This window comes from Nematolebias whitei, chromosome 7 (assembly GCF_014905685.2).
Source record: "Nematolebias whitei isolate Nwh7 chromosome 7, NemWhi1, whole genome shotgun sequence".
Lineage (NCBI taxonomy): Eukaryota > Metazoa > Chordata > Actinopteri > Cyprinodontiformes > Rivulidae > Nematolebias > Nematolebias whitei.
Genome location: NC_056504.1, coordinates 27599243 through 27622576, shown reverse-complemented (window position 1 = coordinate 27622576; position 23334 = coordinate 27599243). Strand labels below are relative to the sequence as shown.

General features: G+C 41.5%; 1 protein-coding gene across 1 annotated transcript in view; it reads right to left on the bottom strand.

The window, feature by feature from the left end:
• Positions 1-16356, bottom strand: part of LOC119411777 (immunoglobulin-like and fibronectin type III domain-containing protein 1) — a 34396-nt gene extending 18040 nt beyond the window's left edge. Inside the window, exons 1-2 of the mRNA XM_037678702.1 lie at positions 16207-16356; positions 9191-9273 (exon numbers count right to left, since the gene is read on the bottom strand). Coding sequence (XP_037534630.1) covers positions 9191-9239 — 49 coding nt within the window. The 5' untranslated portion in view covers positions 9240-9273; positions 16207-16356. The remainder of the gene's footprint in view (positions 1-9190; positions 9274-16206) is intronic.
• Positions 16357-23334: the final 6978 nt, after the last annotated feature.

Genomic DNA, 23334 nt, shown 5'->3' with positions numbered 1-23334 from the left:
TATCACTGGAGAGCAGAAGCTTTTTTTTTTTTATTTAGTCCTCAGGTCAAATGTCTGCAGATGAAAAGATTTCAGCTTCTGTTGGCTTGTGGGAATCAGCTGCACCTCAGTTGATTAATATGTAGCTAAAAATTGTACTTGTCTGCCATCTTTTAACCGTGTTTTTCAGAAATACCACACAAACTTTGAGTTTCTCTCTTGCTGCATGAGATCTTTTCATTTCCTTCATGTCAAAGTGCATGAAACAGAACTTTACCTCCTTTTTTCTTCAAAGGTATTGTCTTAAGAAAAAGATCAAAAGCACAATTGCAAAGCAGTCATTTTATTTTTTCTCTATTTAGACAAAAGTGGCACGGCGGAACAGTGGTTACAGCTGTCACTTCTTAGCGAGAAGGTCACAGGACCACCACCTGACCTGGGGCCTTACTGAAAGGAGTTTGCATGTTCTCTTTGTGCATGTGTGGAATTTCTTCAGGTGATTCAGTTTCCTCCCGCAGACCAAAAACGTTGGTTACGTCCCGTAACCCCAGATTCTATGAGTATAGACGTAGCCCTTTAAGGCTGTCACTTGTGGGTTTTATCCTGTTACGTAAAGCGTTGCACTGAAAAATTTAGTCCTGTCGTGTGGGCCCCACCCGGTCCATATAAATTACGCTGAGAGCGGGTAATCGGCTCCCAAATAGCTTTTTGCTTCAGCCATTGAGGAGCCAGTGAGGCCCAGAGCTTAATGGGCTACGCCTATACTCATAGAATCTGGGGTTACAGTACGTAACCAACGTTCTATTTCGTATAGGCTTCACCCTTTATGGCTGTCGCTTGTGGGTTAAGGGCGAAGCAGGATGTAGTCTTTGCCTCACTGGGTCCATTCGAACACTGTATGAAGCGCCCGCTTGCACCAAAAAACATTTTATCCCTCAGCCCTCCATGTGCGTAAATACGCGCTGCGTGATTACGTGCACCATGTACAGGTGTGCGCTGCGTAATTTACGCATTCCGTGTACATGGGCGCCCACAGAGAAAAGTTCTCGACGGGAAAAAAGGGGAGAGGCTGAAAAACAGTGAACAGATTCAAAATAAATGAACTGATTAGTAATCAAATGAACTGATTGGTAACAGTATTCATGAACTGATTAGTGATATTAGAACAAAAACCAACAGTCACAAACTTGCGACTGATAACAAATATCTCACATTGTAATTACATGCAGTCAGATGTGAGTTTAAAACGAAGTTCCATGAAAAAAATGAAATTCAGTCTGTTAAGACACCGAGAACAGAATGCGTCATGGAGCGAGCCGACACATCACGCAGATAGAAGCGAATAAATGAGCAGAGCATCTCTATAATGCACAAACAAATGTTGAGTCTGACTCAGTGTGGCTGTGCGTGCTACGTAACATGCCAACGCACGCACAGGGCAGAGAAGATGAAAAGATGCTCCTTCTTATGATTTGTGGGGAGGAGGGAGAAAACCCTCCAACGTTATCATTCTCGATTTAAATGAGCTTGTGATGTTTAGGCATAAACGCTGGGTTAGGTCTCAGATCAGCTGAAACTGCCATCAGCTTGAAACCTGAGGCATGATGGAGCAACAGAGAGAGCAGATAAAGCACTCACTGTCTTTACAGATGTCAAAGCCAACAGCAGGGCTGTTTTAAGTGACAAGAATTTAATCAAAAACTGTTCTGTCACCGAATCCTTCGTGACAGGAAGAGATGGCTGCAGCATACGTTTTAATTGTGCTGAATGCCAGATTTCTGTCCATCAGCTGCTGCAGAAAGGACAGCCCGCCACCTAGTGGACATGTGATGGCCTCTACACCTTTTCCCGTACACTAGCATTGGAAAAGCTGTCCACTTTGATGTGTACAGCGGTGTGGTGGAGGCAGCGTGTGGATCCTGGATTGTGCGCACTACTTCTTGAGAGAGAACCATCTTCTCTAAGCGGATCCGCTCAGCGGCCAGACCCAAAGATGCTGGCCTATTTCTGGGAGGCTCCTGATCGCTCCTCCTGCCTGGAGGAGAGCATCATCCCTCCACGACAGTTTCCACGGACGACCCGATAACAGACGTCGCATGATTGGAAACCACGGGGTGCTCATGCGCTCGATGGTTATCAGAATGGCAGACAGTCCTTCCTCCTGAACTCGGCTCAGAAACCGTGATATTAGAGGGACTGGAGGAAAAGCGTAAAGGAGCATTTCGGGCCACGGGCTGTGGGCAAACGCATCCACTCCTAACGGTGGATCGTCCCATGGGCTCAGTGAGAACCATAGTTGACACCGGGTGTTCTCCCGTGTGACAAATAAGTCCACTTCTGCTCTGCCAAATTTCTTCCAGATCTGAGAAATCAGCTCGGGATGGAGACTCCAGTCCCTGTGGCATGGACCGCTCCTGGACATTATGTCCGCTCCTTTGTTCAGAACGCCGGGGATGTATACTGTTCTGATGGAGAGCAGGTTTTTGTGTGCCCAACACAGCAGCTGTCTCGCAATGTGTAACATTTGGGCTGAGCGCACGCCCCCCTGCCGGTTTATGTAAGCTGCAGTCACCTTGTTATCTGTGTGGATCAAAACATGTTGATTCTGTAGCAAGGGAGCAAAATATTGAATCACATTCAAAACCGTGCGACATTCCAAAACATTTATGTGAGCTGATGTGTGAGATGGCCACAGCGCCCCCACCACCCGTGACAGGCACGTTCCTCCCCAACCTGACAGGGACGTATCAGTGAAAACTGAAACGTGTGACGTAGGTCTGCTGACAGGGACTCCCTCCAACAGTGTGAGAGGATTTCCCCAATGTTTCAGGTTGGTTCCCACGGAGGGGGGCACAGAAATCCTCTGCCTCTTCTGCCTTACCGGATCTATGCGCAGACGAGCGAACCATTTCTGGAGACATCTCATGTGAAGTAGGCCCAGCGGGACCACCGCGTGAGCTGACGACATTGTTCCTAACAGTTTCATGATGGAAAGAGCTGTCACTACTCTGCCGGGTTTTACGTGGCGGAGCTGGTTTTTTAGAGTTTCGACTCTCGTTTTTGATAAACGGGCCCTCATGGTGACAGAGTTTAGCTCCACTCCCAGATAAATGATTATCTGGGCCTGGAGAATTGAGCTCTTCTCCCAGTTTATGGTGAAGCCGAGATTTAACAGGTGTGACATCAGAGCTTTGGTTTGCGCCGCTGCTTCCTGCCTGGATCGGTTCAGCAACAGCAGATCGTCCAGGTAAAACAGAATTCTCATCCCTGCTCTGTGTAGCGGCTGCAGGGCCGTCTCCACGCATTTTGAAAAAATGCATGGTGCGAGGGAGTAACCGAACTGTCTGTTGTATTGGTACTGGGTCCCTTGGAAGGAGAAGCGCAGGAACTTTCTGTGCTTTATGATTGGAATGTGAAAATAAGCGTCTTTGAGATCGATGGAGGTAAACCAGTCGTTCTGGTGAATGTTGTTCAACAGCTATCTGGTTGTCAACATGTGAAACTGTCTCTCCAAAATCGACTTGTTGAAAATGGATAAATATAAGGTCTCATCCCTCTGCTCCGTTTCGGAACCAGGAAGTAATGTGAGTAAAACCCTGTGTTTTCCTCTCCGTTGGGAACCCTGGAAATTACATTTTTTACCAGTAGTTCCTTAACTTCTGCATGAAGGGATGAGATCTGTTCTGAAGATGACAGAACCGTCTCTATAATACCTCTGAATGGTGGGGGTTGGGTTGCGAACTACAGCGTGTAACCCTTGCTGATAAGATGGTTCATCCAGCTGTTCAGGAAGCACGCTCTCTGCCACTCTGCATAACGCTCTGGGAGCGGGCACGCGTTTTTGTGTTGTGTCATGTCTTTTACAGACGCCAGCCAAGTCAAAGCCTCTGTGCCACGCTTGGGCTGCGGGCTCACATCAAAACTGATGTGAGCTGACATGCGCTGAAGGGAGGCGTGCGCGCCCTCAGCAATGCAACGTCGCTTGGGTGGGGGCTATTGCCGTCATGGGGACATGTGTTTGTCTCCGCTGTGGTCAGAAGGGGCAGAACACACCCTAGACTGAGAGCGAGATTTTCTCCTGGACTCGGTCTGCCGAAAAAAAATAATTTTTTGCTGCTGTGTCAAGCGAGCATTCTGTGTTTTTTCTCAAGCTGCGGTGACTTTTTAAAAACCTGTTTGAGGACACCGGCTCATTTTGTGTGGAGGATGTGTACAGAGAAGCCGCTGTGAGATCATTCGAACTGACAGTCAGGCTGAAATCAGACACTTTATTCACTGAATGATGTTCTCGTTTTATTTCAAAACTCAAGTCATCATTATGCACACACACATCCTCCGCAAGGAGTCATTTCTTAAACTTCTCCCCCGTGAACCCTGAAGCTGGTTGTTCCAGGGTGGCGCCTGTTGGCGATCTCTGGGGAAACGCTGAGCCGCTGGTTGCCAGGATTAGAAGGACTGTTCTCTGGCGGGAGCGGCTGGCAGCGGAGCATGTCCTTGAAATTGGCTCTGAACAGTGCGCCCGTTGTGATGGGGCCCTCCTGCAGGTCCTTCTGCAGTTTCTCCGGCAGGGAGGGAGAGTGTCGAAGCCAGGTGGACCTTTGGATCATTGTCATCTAGGCGGCGATGTGAGACAGGCAGACAACAGAGGAGGCGCACAGGTTGAGGATGATGTCAGATGCCTTGCAGAGTGAGCTCTTTGTCTCCTCAGGCAGGTCTGTTTCCTCCAGCCTCTTTGAGATGCTGTAGGCCAGCAGAGCGACAATGTTGTTTGCTGCAGCTGCCTGGAACGCACACTGCTGAGCTTGGTTGTAGAGTGACGTCACTGTCTGGTCGTGCATTCCTGGAGGAACTGGATGCTGGTCCAACCTGGACACTTTTGCTCCGAGAGCTTCCGCCAGGCTTGACTCCGGGGGGGGGGGGGGGGGGGGAGGAGTTGGGGTACCGAGGGAAAATTCCGCTCAGTCAACCCTTCCACTCTGGTGATGGGCGCAAAGGTGGAGACGGGCACTCTCAATTTACCTGGTCCGGCTGCAGCCTTGTTCCAGTAGGACGCCACTGCTGGGAAACGAGGCCAGATGGGGTCAGGGCGACGAGCCGGGGTGGAGCCAAACCTTCCCGCTAGATCATCTGATCTGGGCGGGGGGAGGAGAGGGACGGAAAGTCCCTTCGTGTCAGCCGCCTCCTGGATTATGCCGGGCAGCTCCGAGAGGAGGGCACTGACGGCTGGGAGCGGTGTGGTCGCTGATGCGGAAAGGCTCGGGAGGGGTGAGCATCCGCTCGGCCCCTCCCGTTCCAACACTACGCTCTCCGGGAGAGAATGAGCAGTGGGGCTGCTGCTGACGTCGCTTGTCCCGGTGGAACCATCTGATTCGCTCAGAGACCCGGCGTCAAAAAAAGTTGATGGTGTCGTCAGCAAAAAGTCCCCCACCACGGAGAGGCACTCCTCGATGTTAGCCTTAAACAAGGCTGCTCGCCTCTGCCTCTCTTCAGGGGGGAGGAGGTCACAGAGGCGGCAGGAGGAGGCAAGGTCGGCGTGGCGGGGACCTAGGCATCCTTCGCAGGTGTCGTGCCGGTCAAAGCTTAGCAGGTAGCCGGTCTTGCAGGATGGGCACAGGCGGATGGTGTTGGTGCTATTGTTGGAAGATCAGTGCTAGTTGCTTGCTGAAGAAAAATGGGAGCCGATTACCTGCTCTCAACGTAGTTTATATGGACTGGGTGGGGCCCACACGACAGGTGGGCGTGGAATAAATTTTTCAGTGCGATGCTTTGTGTGATGGGATAAAACCCACAAGCGACAGCCTTAAAGGGCGAAGCCTATACAAAATTGAACATGCATGTTTGATAAATTGGTAACACCAAGCTGTCTCTAGGTGTGAGAGAGTGACTGGTTGTTTGTCTCTATGTGTTTTGTGATGGACACTTGAGATCCTGTCCAGGGTGTGCCCCCCCCCCCCCCCCCCCCACACACACACACACAGTGACCGCAGAGAACAGAGAGAAGTCTTCAGTTCTTATGCATTCTTTTCACTTTGTAATTGTCGTGGCAACTGTTAAGCTCTCGGTTATTTTTTCTACAGTAATGTGTGTTGGGTATAAACGTTTGTTACACATTCACTGTGAGATAATAAAAAGTGTGTTTAGCTTCAGATCTAACGCACATTAAGTATATATTTTGATCTTGAGACTGATAACATTGATAGCTCTTAATTTATCAGCATGTTATAAGAATTTATAAGTGCTTTGGAGATTATACTTATAACCAAACAGGAAAAACCAGTGTTTATTGTTTGCTGAATATAAGTTATTTCATCATTGTCATATTGTTTGAAGTTCAGAGGTCACCAATTCCCAGATGCTGCCAAAGTAATTTCCACCGACATCAGGGAACTCCTGTTTGTCAGCTGACATTTTCAGCTTAAATCTGCAGCTTCGCTTGTCAACATGTCTCCTTTACAGGTTGGCAGGGTGCGTACAGCTACAGCAACATGAAACCCTGTTGTTGTTGTATTTTTGTTTGTTTGCTTGTTTTTGTAATTACAAAATATTTCACTCATAACCAGAAAGTGAGTTCACTTATGCTGATGACTACTTTTTTTTTCATTATCAAGAAAATATTAACTTTAGATAATGATGAACTTTTAATAATAAAATTGTGGATTATTTTACACATGAATTGTCAATTTGTTTAGAACTGTAGAAATTCATTTCTACAGATTATAGTTTTTTATGACTTCATCTAATACATAGTAAATATAATAAAAAATGAACTAATTCAGGTTTTTATGAAACCAGTTTATTTTATCTCATCATTTATCAGAGACTTTTATGTTTGCGATTCAGAACAAACCCCTGTTCCTCGGTGACTTAGTGACTGTGCATAAATCTCAAGATTTAATACAAATACAAAATTATCCTTGATAAGGTTTATAGTTGTGTTAAAAAGGACACATCTTATTTTTTATTTTATATGTTCCTGTTTGCCTCCTTTAGAGCTTTGTGTAAATGGTAAATGAACTGTACTTATATTCCGCCTTTCTATCTTATCCAGATACTCAAAGTGCTTCACACTACAATCTGTGTCCTCATTTACCCATTCATACGGCTCTCTACTAGATCTCTACAAAGCTAATTGAACAAATCATTCTAAAGAGACTTATCACAGCTTTTATCACATTCATAAACTGATGGGACACACATCAGAGGCAATGAGGGGCTCAGTATCTTGCCCAGGGACACTTCGACATGTGACTGCTGGTGGATTCGAACCCCCAACTCTTGCATTGGAGGACGACTGCTCTAACCACTCAGCCACAGCCGCCCCAAGTGTACTTGTGTTCTTCCAGAGAACTTATCATAGGCTTGATCAGAAGGTGCTGTGTGTTTTTCAAGCTGGTTATCTTGAGACCTTAACGTTCTGTGTTATGACAGACGTGGTTCTCTTAGCGCACTTTCTGGATCTCATGCGTTGCAATTTTGTGACAGCTACATGCAAGAAAGCATGAAAAGGTCAAACCTCAGGAAAAATAGAACTAAATGTAAAAATGTGACTGTTCTCCTGGTAATCTTTGTGAAAACATAAAACTCATATATAAATTATTGTTAATTTATTTCCCTTACCAAGTTTAAACTGTGTAAAACTCAAACTTAAAAGTTAGTTCTGTTTCAGGCTTTTTTTATATTTGCATTTCAAAAATACTATCTATAAACAGCAGTTTTGGTGGAGCAAGTTCACTTGTTGAGATTTATCTGTGGTTTCATCTTGTATAGAGCAAATCTTTTGCACTTATTTGTAAAAAGTGGCATTTTCCATCCTAAGTGCCAGCTAAAGTAGACATTTGGCAATCATTCCCAGTGCCCTCTAGCAACAGCACATAGTATTCATACAAAATGGAGGTTGATGAAATGTCTCAACAAATTGCATCCGTTGTGACACTGAAAGCTGCATCGTCTGTCTGGATGACACCTTTCAAGAAGCGATGAAGATCACATCATGCATCCAATTGAACCCATCAAGGCATCATGCATGTATACAAAACTAAATCGTTTGCGTGATTTGGTTTTCTTTTGCTGGACGCATACCTTTGTCGCTGGGGTGAACTCCCTCAGAACCGTCGGTTTAACACGTAACATGACACCAGGAGAGGGCACAGGACAGGTGAATGTTAATCCTGACAAAAGCACCATGGCAGATTGGAACTTTGACAGGATTATGGACACAAAACACAATATACAGCAAATACCCCAAGAGCGGGGTGGACAAACACGAACAGAAATGTGCAGAACAAATACTTTAAAAAACATTGACAACAAATGTTAGTGAAAGACAAAATATAATACATCATGTTAGCACTGAGTCGCTGCAGCAGTTTAGAAAGAGATGGCAGCTGTTGAGACTCAACGCAAAGCTTGCTTTCACATTTTCTCAAAGCAGACATCTCAGGATGACTCTTGTACGGTGCTTGAGAGAATTCAGGAAATACTTGAGGAAAAAAACTGTTTTGTAGGAAAACAGTTTTTTTTTTACATTAGTTTTTCTTCTTTCAAACAAGAATGTTTCATTTTCTATTTTGCCCACTCTTCACACTTTCAAGTTTGTGTTGCAGTGCTCATCAGCTGCACGTGTCCCATGCGCTGGATCCTCAGAATTTATTCATTTGAATTCATCTTTGAATCTCTTCAGAAAGAGTTTTCCACTGTGGTTTTGTCCACTTCATGGAGCTTATTTGGATCTTCTGCTTTGATTTTCCAATGTTTTCATCTTGACTCTGTTCTTAAGAATAAGAAGTGTGACACCATCAGCATTCTCAGCTATTTTAAAGGTGTAGCTGCTTTTATGAGCATTGAAAAAACACAAACAAGGCCTTCAGATGATTCTGACATCTGAAATGATAGCAGAGTTTTGTAAAATGCTTATTTGGACTCCTCTTGTGGTTTTGTACTTCATTCTGTTCAGATGTCAAATTTTCCTGAACAGTATTCATCAGATGCATCAGTTCAGCATCTTTAAAGATGATCGTTGTGCATCAGTGTTGTTGCATTCCTTGTCACATGCTCCCATGCTGTGTAGATTTTTGCGTGACACTGGACTTTGTCAAGAGTTTGTCTCTACACTATATCTCAACTAAATCCTGATGAAAACCACTTCTGGAACAAAGTAAAAGACCAGTACAGGCAGATGGAATACCAACCGTTGACCGACTTCCCCACTTACCTGCCTGCCCAGTGGCAGTCGGCTCAGCTTCCGTTGTCTTCGCTGACATCTCTAGTTCGTCTTGTCTGCTGGTTCAGAAGGTTCTGCAAAAATAGACAGGATATGAAACTTTAAAAAATGTAGCACTTTATATATGCTTGGCTGATATTCCCTTGAGTTTCATGTAATTGTCCTAATTTAGGAATAAGTTATATTTTATTAGTTCAACCTTTTTTGAAAATTTAAGCAGATAGCTAAATATTTCCACAGTAATATCAAAAACCTTAGAGGTATTTCTCAAACCTGCATTGTGCAGGTGGTTTTATTTAGTCACACTGTTCCTCTCTACCTCTGCAGTTACTCTGACTGGTCAGTAAGAGGCAGCAGTCAGTGTCATTTCCAGTAACCATTGGTTTTAACTTGATCTGGATTCCTGTCCCCTGAATCATCCATAGGTATGTATAAATTAAGCACACATGGCAACTTACTGTGAAGCTTTAAATAAACTGGAGGAAAAGGTGGGCTTAGTATTAAAATACTGCACCCAGCAGCCTGCTGTACCTGCACATTGTCCGTAATTTAAGGCTTAACAGCACCGTGCAAAAGTTTAGGCTCTAAATGTAAGAAAGTTTGATGCCTTTGACAAATACAACCTCAGCATTTTGGAGTTTGATTGTTTCAGGTGTTGTGCAGAACACACAATTTTGTCTGAGTGGTTTCTGTTTCCTGTAATCTCAAACTGTGTGACGCCAGATTTGGAAAATATAAATACAATACTTCCTGCTGCAGGAATCTTTGTTTCTTTGACTAAATTTTAAATAGATCTCATGACGTAACACAAATGGATGGGCTGGATTTCCACTTCAAATTATAATGAAAAATAAATCTGATTTTCGAAATGCTTAAAAAAAAAAAAAAAACAGAAGAAGAAGTTCTACTTCCAGTTTACTTCTGAGATGAACGTAAACAAACCTGAGCGCCCAAAATGGACCCGCGACAGGTTTTAATGATGGTGGAGACGTTACTGCACTCCCTGATTGAGCTACAGATAATACAGATAATTTTGATCTCATTCAAAGTTTCTAGTAGAAATGTTGTGTCACGACCAGTTTTGCTTCCCCAACATGCTAATATTATTAGCATTAGCCAGGTAGAAATACATCAAGTAGACAGGTCACACATGCACAGACAGGTCAGTTTTCCACCATTGGAATAAAATGAACAGATTAAGTGTTTACATGCACACTGTTTGGATTATGAATTGGCATAAACCACCCCTCTCATTCAGATTACAAATTCTTTCAGATTGAGCTGAATCAACAAAAATAATACGAATGGGACGTTTAAATGACACATATTTATTCTGAATGACCGTTTAATCTGCTTACTTATGTCCATGTAAACATAGCTATAGAGACAATAATAATTATATTTTATTTATCACGTGACACACTTTTGCATACACATTTAGATAAAACAGTTACGTTTATTGAAATTTGGGAAATGTACTCCACTTCTAACTAAATGTCTGGTTAGCGCATGATCTGACTAGTGATGCCATTTTGCATCTAGTATAACTATCAGGTCACGTAGAGCAGCCATCTTCATCACAGTTTTTGAAGGTGATCTGTGATGGACTGGCCACCCCATAAGGGTTGTACCATCTCTCCCTCAATGATATCTCTCCTGCATCACTCTGATGGATGGTGGTGGAGTTTTACTAGACCTTAAAATGTGTTTCATATACTCTGCTTATATTTGTAACTGGGTAAAATGTCAGGAACTAAATTTTGTCTTGTCAGGCTCTTCCATGCACTTTCTTGACTCCTACTGATATGACTCCTTACTGCTATTTGAGTCACAGATCTGCATACTTATGAAAATGCCATATTCTTTAAGCCATTACTCTAGTTTGTTCCTGTAAAACTCGATCTACAGCATCTCATATTAAAAGCTCTTAAATTCCTCATTGGGTAGGAGTTTGCAGTAGGTGTGGCTATGAAGGGGAATTTAATTTTATCATCATTATTCCTTCGCTTCAGATCACAAGTGTTCAGAAGGATAACGGGTGAGTTTTGTTTTTGCTCTGCTGTAGAGTCACTAACAGTTTATTAACGGCACCTAGCATAACTTGATGTATACTTTGCAAAAATAAACTCAACTACTTTTGTGATTTCTAAACTTGCATGTGTTAATTTGTTAAAATAGATAAAAATCTTCTACATTTTCTGCCTGTTTAGTGTTTGAATTATATGTGATAAATAAAGTCACTTTAAAAGATTATTTGAATAAAATACATTTAATCCTAAAACTATGCAGATTGTCAGTTTTTTTCTAAATATCAGAATGTTTTCTTATAAATTAAATGTGTCACTGAAGTTTTTTGAAACATCAAATCAAGCTTGGATTTTATTATTATTTTTCTCATGTTCTGCTCATGTTCAGCATATGTTTCAAAAGGTTCTGGGCTCTTACAGAAATCTTGGTTCTTGAAAAAAGACCCTGCAACACATATAGTAAGAGCAAAACCATCTGCAACTGATGTCTTGGCTAGTGATTCCATGCATTAAAGAAAACCCATTCCACTTTGCATTCAGTGAACAGTTTTACTGTTTTAGCTCATTACATGTTGACTTTAATGTTTGGCTTTGGCTCAGCAATTTAATGAATTTTGACATGTGGGGGAGAGGTACTGAAGACAAAATAGCTTTTAATACACCTCGCACATCTGCCTCTGTCACTCTGAGATTTGTGCTGCAGGCGACATTTCAGTGGAGATGTCGTGCTTTAAGAAAAAAAAGAAATTCTTCATAATGTCATTACATAAAACTATTAAATGTAAAAGCAGGTTGTCACTCCAGGCTGTATGACACGTCGCTAAGATTAAAATAAGATGGGTTTGCTGAGATGGTGGACCACTTATAGCATTTTGCTCAGACTACATTTTTGCAGTCACTAACATGATTAGAAATCACTGTGAAAACATTTTTTTTGAGCTGCCTTTTTTAATTTCACGTTTTGATTAGAAAATAAAACAAATGGATGCAGCAATTTATTGACAAATCTGAACATAAACGGCAATGCAAACTGAAAGTGAAAAAGTTTGTACTTTTTGAAAAAGATATGATTTAAATGTTTGTTAAATTAAATTAAATGTTTTGTAAATTTTTAAAAGCAGTCATTAGAAATGTATGTGGAGTTCTTGAAGGATATTAAAACGTCACATCTTTAATGGTTCTTGTCTTTTGATCTGTACTCAGATTCTTCTGAGTTTACACTGTTTCTTTTTCAGTGTCTGGGCTTCAGGCGGACCAACCCAAGCCTGAAAGGGATCATTTGTTTTTTTGTTTTTTTAATCCACACCGTTTTAGTTCATTCTCACTGAAAATAAATGAGATGTTGTCCATCTCATTTCTTTCTGTCCATACTATATTTAGTTTTAGTTTTAAAATGGGAATCTTATAATATTCAGTTTTGACAAGATGTCCTAAAATACTTTAAAATGCACCCCCACACCATGACTGAGTCAATAGTACTTGTTTCCCGCCATGCTTTGTATTGACAACAATTTTGGGAAAAAAATAACAAATTTGATGTAAATTATGCACAAAATCTATCCATCCATCCATCCATCCATTTTCTTTACCCGCTTATTCCATTTTGGGTCACGGGGGTCGCTGGTGCCCATGTCCAGCAATCACTGTGCGAGGGGCGGGGTACACCCTGGACGGGTCGCAAGTCCATCACAGGGCCACATAGAGACAAACAAGACAAACAAGCATTCACTCTATCACTCACACCTAGGGACAATTTAGAGTCACCAATCAGCCTAACATGCATGTTTTTGGACTGTGGGAGGAAACCGGAGTACCCGGAGAAAACCCATGTATGCACGGAGAGAACATGCAAACTCCACCCAGAAAGGCCCCTGGACCGGGGTTTGAACCAAGGACCTGCTCGCTGAGAGGCAGCAGCTCTACCAGTTGCGCCACCGTGCTGCCCCCGCACAAAATCTAATGCTAGTTAATTTATGTTGTGTTCTTTTGCAGTTGTGCATATCTTAAGTTTTCTTTTTTAAATTACTTTTTTAACAGCCTCTTTTGCTCTGCACTAATTTATCATATAAACCTAGTCCACAATAAATGCATTTGTTTCAGACTTGTGTACTTGTCTTTCTGATGTTCACCTGCTTTTGGATTATTTTGTCTGTATTTAAATGTGCTACTAATTCTTTGGTCCCTTTCATGACCATTGTCTTTACTTTCTATGATCACTCTTTCCACCATACCAAGACATGCCAGATCCTCAGCTAATAGCTCAACATGCTTAGGATTCACAACTCAATTTCTGCCAGATTTTACCCATGATTCCCAGTGGAACAAAGTCTGCTCCATCTGCATGAGTTGGGGACAGTCGGCATGGCTAGTTGTCACAAAAAATTGTTATTGTGCTATGGATAAAGAAAGTAAGTACGGTAAGTGCTATGTGTTGTCATTGTTGTACATTCCCATACAGTGATGAAATTAGTTCTCTGCATTTAATTCATCAAACATGAGATGCACCCAGGTGGAGCAGTGGGCAGCTATGTAGGCACCCAGGGAGCAATTAGGGATTTGGGCATGGCGAGGAGTTGAGCCGACGCTTTCTGGTACCAGGTTGGCTGCCCTACCTCTACACCCCCCCCCCCCCCACCCCCCGTCCCCCACACACACACACTAAAGACGTAACATCTGCATGTGTGTAAGGGAAACCACCACCTACCCTGTCATAGCCACAGTCAATTAAAAATGTTAGAATGTATGAAGCCAAATCTGGACACAATCAATTAGTGTGAATAAATGAGTGGCTCAGCTGCTACACCTGATTCCAACAGCCAATGAGAAGCTTGGGGCAGGTGAGGGTGGAGATGGGTGTGGGTCAAAATGTGAGTGGTGCCATCCACATTTTGATGTTGTTGGCACAGGGAGTTGAACCGTCGACCTTCCGATCACAGAACCACCTTCTCTAACCTCTGAACCACCATTCCCTAGTGAGCCAATTGTCATCCCAGTTTGTTTACTTTTAAAATATTGCTCTTGTGTGAGTTTGTACTAGGGTGTACCATGTCCAATTACCTTTAGTTAGATTGATACATATATGCATATGTCTGTGTCTGTCTGTCTGTATGGATGGATGGATGGGGCGGTTCCACTGCACTAAACGTGAGGGTTCTGCTCAGTATCTTAGGTGCTGCTAGGACTGTACTCTTCTAGACAGAGATCTCTGAGGTTGTTCCTGGGATCTGTTGGAGCCACTCTTCCAGTTTGAGGGTCACGGCATTGAGCGCTACAATGACCACTGGGACGACTGACGCCTTGACTCTCCACAACTTCTCTATTTCTTTTTCAGCTGTTGGCATTGCTCCAGCTTCTCATGTTCCCTCGTCCTAATGTTACAGTCACGTGGGATTGCTGCATTTATCACCACTGCCTTCTTCTGTAGCTTGTTGACTCTGGTTGTCTCGCTTGTTGGTTTGGATCTGGAAGTCTAACAATACCTTAGCCCTGCCATTCTCCACAACCCAGGGACTCCCACTTTGACACTCTCACTCTCTCACTCTTAGTCTTTCTCTCACATACACTCTCTGTCTGTCTGTCTGTCTGTCTGTCTGTTTGTCTGTCTGTCTGTCTGTGGAAGCAAAACATGAAAAAAATCAGAAATGGCATTTGTACTTTACTGTATATATGTGACTCACACAAGTAGGCCTACAAAGCATAACATTTAGGAAACAACTTTTCACATAGGGTTACATTATTTTATTGTTGACAACACTGAATTCATTCATTCAATAACTCACTTAATAATAATAATAATAATAATAATATAATAATTAATTGAATAACTTTGCCTTCAAAACGAGATACAACATTTAAGAAAGAGAAGTTTGCATTAAAGACCCTGATGCTACTGAAGAACTCGGTCTGAATTGTCTCCAGTCTTAGTACGTGACATGTTTCAGAGTTTTTAACCCACTGCAGATGATTGCAGCACTGACCACATACTCTGAAAATGGCATCCTGTAACTTCTCAAATGTCGCTCACTGCCGTTTTCCACACAACACGGACTGCAGCTGACCGAACAAGACAGAAAACGGCTTCAGCAGTGTAACTCACACAAAACCGGGCTTGATGACACGGCCTTTTGGTGTTGAATAAGTGCTAATGGTGTTACATGAACTTCCCAGTGGATTTGCTTATGTTCTCAGTTTTTGACAATTTGATGCTTGTACCATTTATAACAAGAATACTTCAAAATGCTGAGCTGTGCATTTTGTGATTTTTCTAGATTCTTTATTTTAGCTTTCCTAATTTCATCTTAAAAAAAATTATTTTTTTCCATAACTACAGTCTAAACATGCATTCATGTGTGCACAATACAGAGCAGGAACATCATTAGCAGAGTTTTTAAATGTAGAAAAAATATTCTGCCAAACTACAACCCACTCTCTCCTTGCAGGTTCCTAAATCTCAGGTTACATATTGATTTGCTACCTCCATCTTAAGTTCTAAAGTTAGTTATCACCTGACAGACCCACAGCTCTGACCCTACAGCTATGATCCAGCTTCTTAGATTTATATAAAATAAAAGTGAGAAGACACATGCCTTGCAAAGGTGATTTCATGCTCTATGGGCAAATCCATGTCCTGTTTGTAAAAAAATGTGTGCAACATTTACAATATGCCTTAATTATTAATGCGGTGACACACTGCGTAATTTGAGCAGCTAAAACTATATGCCACAATATAATACATTTCAATTACATTGCAAAAGCAAGCTTAACAGCAAAGGAGGAATTTTTTTCTGCAGTTGCATGCAGAAGCAGGTATTTTTTTGTGTATTTGTTCGCACCTTTTGTGCAACAAGTACTGCCACCTTTTTGATCAAATCTTACTGCATTTATCTAGGTTATGCTAGCAGGTGGAAACATAAATAAATTGTTCCTAGTCCTTTTTTTCCTGCTCATTTCAGTGCAGCCTTCATTTTGAGGGCCACCTACCTGCTCCCAGTCCTCAGTGCTTTCAGCTTTCTTCCTTTCAGACAGGAGTGTGGTCACTCTGTGCCTTCAACTAATTTTTGCAATGTAACAGATCCTTCCACCAGCGTGCACGTGTGTGCTTAATGCTTCTCTTCTGCTCAGCCTCAGTGCCTTCCCAAAGCTGTTTAGGCTTTTTTCATATTACTGATGACTCCAAAGACATTGGAGGTTGAGTGGGCGGTGAAGCAGAGGGGGTGACTGCAAAGGGTGGGTCAAAGAGCAGGGTAAATACTCTCTAAATTATTGTTTACTCATAAAGTGAAGGAGGTGATGTAAACAAGGGAGGTTTGGGTTGTTTATATGCCTGACATTTAGATATGCGTGAGTTCTTGACTAAATCAATGCATGGGAACAACATGAAATAGATCATGTGAGCTTTTCAGTGTAACATTAAGATTTATATATTATTCCTGAATTTGACTTCTCTAATCAATTAAAAAATTATGTAACTTTTGTCACAATGACAGTGGGCAAGAATATCTTATTAAGTAATGCCAATGTGAGAAAATAGCAGTTTGCATGTGTACATAATCTGCACTGAATGAATGTTGAAGTAAACCAACAGAAACATGCAGGAATCACGTCCTCGTGCTTACCAGATGCATTTATAAATTCAGACAGAGTTTCACTTTTTCCTCAAAAAATCAATTCTTGATGATTAGGGCTTCGTAATAATTATCATGCCAACTTTAATTAACAAATTAGGGAGTTTCTGGATGGCCAGTATTGATTTGATTAACTGGAGTGGAAATAATTAAGATCATATTTATTAGTTATAGTTTGAGATCCAGGACAAAGTGAGTTATTTGGGACCTCAAGACTGAGGGTTTGTTTATTATGCAGTAAGTGACCAATCGTCCTATAATGTCATTTCATGCTTAAATGAGTCTTACAAAGGATGAGACCTACGTTTAAATAAACGTTTAAGGCAGCTTTTATCTTCTTTCTTAAGTCACATTGTCTGGTACTGTATTCAGACATCTTGTCTGTTTTATTTTAAGAAAATTACAGAGACATAACAAGAGACACACAGAGACATAAATAAAACATGTCTCACATTATTCTGTCCTATTTGGAGTCCTGTCAAATGTCAAGCAGCTTGTTGGTGTTTATGATTTATGAACAACTATAATCTGATCACGATTATGTTAATCAATAGTTATTTTAGCATAAAAATGAAATTACCTACCTACAGCAGACAATTTATAAATGCAATACGAACACTTGAATACCACCCCTCAAATGCACAAAAAGCAAAAGTATTCTTACATTAAATGGCATACATTACCAAAATGTATCAGCATGCAAACATTTTAGCTGTTTTATTATAAATGTTAGCAAAACAAATATTACCCGTTTACTAACATGCAGCGTATAGCATACCCACCCCCACCAAAAGTTTTTTTTTTAACCACATGCCAGTCTTACTGCATGCTTAAAATCTTTACAGCCTACACTGTAAACTTTGACTTCATTACACAACAACCATAAATCTGACACACTGTACAAAAAAAATTCTACGTGCAAATGCCATCCTTTCAGGGGTGGCCTTACAGTCAATCTGACAATGTTTAATGCTGTAAAATATTATGACATTATGCCATTTAATATAAATAATGATAATGATTAATTCATCTTTATTTAAAACACTTAGAGGCTTTTAGTCCTATCTTATCTCCAAAAATGCTTGTTACAAAGTTGAAAATATTCTTTATACAGTGACCTCCAGTTGTCACTGTTTTTATTTGGGTGTTCCCTGGTTTTAGGCCTGTAAAAGGAAGTAACGCAAAGCAAAATCGGAAGTAAGAGAACCTCAACATTGGCTAAAATTTGCTGTTTTAGTGGGATAAGTGGTTCTGTGCAGGACTGTGAGGATAGATCTTTCTGGAAGTAGTTTGCTGTATGGAGCAAATGGCATGTCACTGCTGGTAAATTCACTTAATTTGAGAAAGGATTGTTTAAAAAGTGTAGTAATGTTGGTAATGCCATTAGGGTGCTGAGATGGTGTAGAGGCAGGGCCACAGAACTGGGATCTGAAGGTCCTGGGTTCAATTCACAGTCATTGCACATCTTGTGGTGTTTCTGAGGAGGACACCCCATCCCCAGTTGCTCCCCTGTAGCTACCAACAGCCACCCACTGCTCCACCTGGTGGTGGATGAGTTAAATGCAGACAGCCAATTTCACCATTATATGGGAACATACAATGATGACAATACATACACATTATTATTATTATTAGGTATAAAAACCTGGATGACTCTTAATTTTCTCCTGTTGAACACAGACAAGACTGAGGTTTCAGTTTTTGGACCTGAGCACCTTAGGAATGAATTTTTCAGTCTTTCTCCCTCCTTAGATGGCATTAATCTCCAGCTCCTCCAGCTCTAATGTTAAAAATCTTGGTGTTATTTTTGATCAGGACATGTCTTTTATCCCCCACATTAAAAATGTTACCAGAACTGCTTTCTTCCACCTGCGCAATATCGCTAAAATTAGAAACATCTTATCTAAAAATGATGCAGAAAAACTGGTCCATGCATTTGTCACATCTAGACTGGACTATTGCAATGGTTTATTATCTGGGTGTCCAAATACTTTCTTAAAATGTCTTCAGTTGATCCAAAATGCTGCTGCCAGAGTCTTAACCGGAGTCAGTTGGAGATATCATATCTCTCCAGTTTTAGTTTCTCTCCAATGGCTCCCTGTCAAATCCAGAATAGAATTCAAAATTTTACTACTAACCTACAAAGCTCTCAACAACCTGGCTCCATCTTATATTACAGATCTTATTGTTCCATATTTTCCCAACAGAGCACTTCGCTCTCAGACTGCAGGTTTACTTGTGGTTCCTAGAATTTACAAAAAACAGAATGGGAGGCAGATCCTTCAGTTATCAGGCTCCTCTGTTGTGGAACCAACTTCCAATCTCTGTCCGTGAGGCTGACACATTATCCAGTTTTAAAACTAGGCTTAAGTATTCCCTTTTGCTAAATCCTATAGGTAAGATGCTTTTAGCCTTTAGCTAAGTATGAAATGAAGAAAATTAAGACTGAGTAAGGCAAATCACTAGTTTTCACCAAACAAATAAATATTTTAAATTAGAATCCATCTCTGTGTCGTCCCTACACTGCAGCTCCACACAAATATGTTTCATAAACAACCTGAAAGTTCAACCTTAGTACACAAGTGCAGAAATTATATACAATTCAATTCAATTCAATTCAGTTTATTTATATAGCGTCACAACAAAGTTGTCTCACGGCACTTTACAGGAACATTCACATAAAAGCCAATTAGTAAAGTTCTCTATCTAAGGAATCCAGCAGACAAGTTGAATCTTGGCTTTGTTGCAGTCTCCCATCCTGAGCAAGCACAGTGGCAACAGTGGAAAGGAAAAACTCCCTTTAAAAAGGAAGAAACCTCCAGCAGAACCAGGCTCAGGACAAGCGGCCATCTGCTTTGACCGGCTGGTTGAGAGGACAGGAAGGAGAGACAGACGAACACAGAATGGTAGGTCCAGGTATAGGTCCAGGTGTATCTGAAAGTTAAAAAAACACATGTTAATGATAGAAAAAAAATTACAAATACAAAACAGGTTGAGCAGAGTAAGTAAAGACAGTAGCCGAGTGAAAAGTGTGGTCAATTTGTCCTCCAGCAGCCTAAGCCTATAGCAGCATAACTAAGGGACAGCTCAGGAAACCTAAGCCGACCCTAACTAGAATGACTGGAATTTGTCCCTAAACTTTAACACTAAAAATACTTTACCAGCTCCTCCATGAGAGAGACGATAATTAGCACCTTATTTTGACATTCTGGTCTTTCCATTAGCTTTGCTCCCTCCAGTAATATTTTATATTCTTTTTCCTCTTCTGTATTAATGCATTATTTTTGTAGGTGTTTTACTGCTTAATATAAGTTAGTGTATCCATTGTTTGTCTTACAAACTTTCAAAATCCTATTACTTTGTGTATATGTCCCAAGCTGCCCATTGAAACACATTGAGTATTTATTTTTAATTAAGACCAGTTTGACTTAGAACATTGTTTTCCAGGTACCAGAATAGGTTACAGACTTGTTTACTTTGGGTCATAGCACCATTTTTTTTTTCTCATTTGGATAAGTTTAATAGTGTCAAAATCAGAGAGACATTTTTTATCAACCCAGCATAATGTTTTTAAAGCTTCAGGGAGTGCACTAAGTGATCAGGAAAATTGATGCCTCCAATCCTTATAAGAGGCAAGTGTTTGATGAAGTCCCATCATGAGTTTGATTTACTGCTCTGCTGGCTTTGCTGCACTGAAACAACCAGTCCAGGACCAGGCCGCAGCAGCATGTAAATAAATCAGAAGGTCTTTTTTCATTCATTTTGTTGTTAAAGATGATGTGCTAGATTGGATGGATCCATAAAAAAACTGATATTGAGTTTCTAAATTTTCACACATTTCACTTTTATTATTTTCTCCATCGTTTTATATACTGTTGAAAAAGTTTAAATGTAAAAATACCAATACATTCCTGTTAGGTTTATTTGCAAAAATATATACATGAATATGATGTTTTATCTTTGGTTATGTAGAGATTAAGTTTTTTCCACAGCTTCCTGGTTCCTGGGCGGCACCAATGAGCAGCAGCTGTGGATAATCTCCCTAATGAGCTTCAGGGGTATAAAGGACTGCAGGAGAGCCTCCTTCATTGCTTGAGTATTGCATAACTCTTGGTAGTTGCTTGCAGCCAAACATTGTATTGATAAAGTAAACTATTGCTTACCTTGTTTTTGCCTTGTGTTCCTAGTGCTCCTAGTGCCTGATTTCCAAGTCCTGCCCTGGATCTCTCATCTATCTCCTCGTGCCTACTAAGGATCGATATCTACTGTCGGCTGCCATTCCACTACCTGCCCAACAACTTGCCTCTACCTGGAAATCACTGCTCTCTTCTCAGTGTGTCGGTCTCCCTGTTTCCAGTAAGAGTACTTGAAACTGAAACTCAAATCTATGCTGCTGATTCCCTGGACTCAACTTGTCTTTCTCCCCCCTCAGGTGTTCCAGGTTCCCCTTGTAAAATGGCATCATTTATTCACTGTAAACAAAGCACTGTAAACTTTTCCTGAGTTGTCTGTTTACCTTCAGTCTGGTCATCTGGGTCTTATCTCTATCCTGACATAAATGCTCCAGCCAGACAAGATCCAGACCATGACTGAAGGCGAGCAGTCCCAACAGTTGTTGGCCACTCGAATGAAATGGATTGATGACCACGAGTCAACCCTCCAACAGATCTTGACCCAACAACGTTCCAATCAGTCCACCCTGGAGGACCTCTGTGGAATGATGATCTCCATAAATCAGAGGTTGTCCATCCTCCTTCCATACACCCAGACTCCTCAGCTGGGCACTGCTGCTTTTTCTCCTGGTAAATCAACTCTTACTTTTCCCCATGAACCAGATATCAGACCATCTGAATTGTTTGGTGGCGATCCAGATCACTGTGGTGGATTTGTGTTACAGTGCCTAGCTTTACACTGCGCACCTACTACTTACTCCTCTGATGTTGCCAAAATCACCTTTGTGATTAGTGCATTAAAAGGGGAGGCACTTTGATGGGCTCATTCATATTTAACCACCCACAATATAGAGACTCTAACTTTTTCACATTTCATTGAGAGTTTTCTACTGGTGTTTAGCCATCCTCTCCAACAGGAGGAAGCAACCAAATGCCTTCTCTCATTACGACAGGGTAACAGTTCAGTGGAAGAACATGCCCTATGCTTCCGGACTACAGCTGCAGAGACAGGATGGAGTGACCAAGCATTAAGAGATACGTTTATACACTCATTATCGGACCAAATGAAGGGCCAGCTCACCTCAAGAGACAAACCCCAGAACCTAGATGAAATGATTAATCTTTCCATCCTCATCGATAATTGTCTGAGAGAGAGGCAGAGAGAGAACTACAAGTCCCAGGAGAACTTCTCTTCTGGGTTCCACTCGACATCTAAGAATTGGTGTCCTCACTTACCATCCCCAGTACCTTTGCAGACTGGTCGCACCCGCCTTAGACCAGAGGAGAGACGGCAAAGAATGAATGCTAAAGGGTGTATTTACTGCGTCAAAAGTGGACATTTTCTGGCCCGTTGTCCAATTCGGGGAAAAGAATTGTCCCACCTATAGAACAGGAGATATTGGTGGGAAGTTTATGTTTCTCCTAACTCCTGTGTAGTTTTATCTACAACTGTTGTAAATCTGAAAGTCACTGTTGCAGCCCTCATCGACTCTGGAGCTGACCAGAATCTTGTCAGTCTGTATCTTGTTGAAAAATTTGCCATCCCCACGCAGACTCTCCAATCCCCTCTGACTATGACTGGACTCACGGGACAAAGCATTGCTAAGGTCCATCTCAAGACCCAGAGTTCATCTCATCTCCAGTAACCACCACAAGATGGGTGAGTTCTTGGCTTTTGACTCTACCACTACAGCTATTTTTGGGGTTTCCCTGGCTAAAAAGACACAATCCCTCTCTACCTGGAAACCACTGCTGTCTTCTGAGCGTGTCGAGGTCTCCCTGTTTCTAGTAAGAACAACATAGATTTGAGTTTCAGTTTGGAGTAATGATTCCCCAGTCTCAGCTTGTCTTCCTCCCTCCCTCCTCAGGTGTTCCATGTTCCCCTTGTAAATGGCATCATTTATTCACTGTAAATAAAGCACTGTAAACTATTCCTGAGTTCTGTTTACCTTCAGTTTGGTCATCTTGGGTCTTACCTCTATACCCTGACAGGTTGTACCTGTGCCTCACATCTGAACCAAGAACACATTAAAATACTTTCAAATCAGTCAGTGAGTAAGAAGCTGTTAAAGAAATACAATTAATGTTTTTCACAGCTCCCTGATCTTAAAGCACTCATGTCACACTCAACAGGATGAAAAACTCAAATTAGGAGAAATTACTCTTAAATGATGACTTTGCTGAACATCTAGGTAAAATTTAAAATTCAAGTAAGATGCTCACTTTTACAAAAACAAACACTAGGTTTGGACCTCATACAGTGGTGTTATCTCAGACTTAAAAAAAAAAAAAAAAAAAAAAAAAAAAAAAAA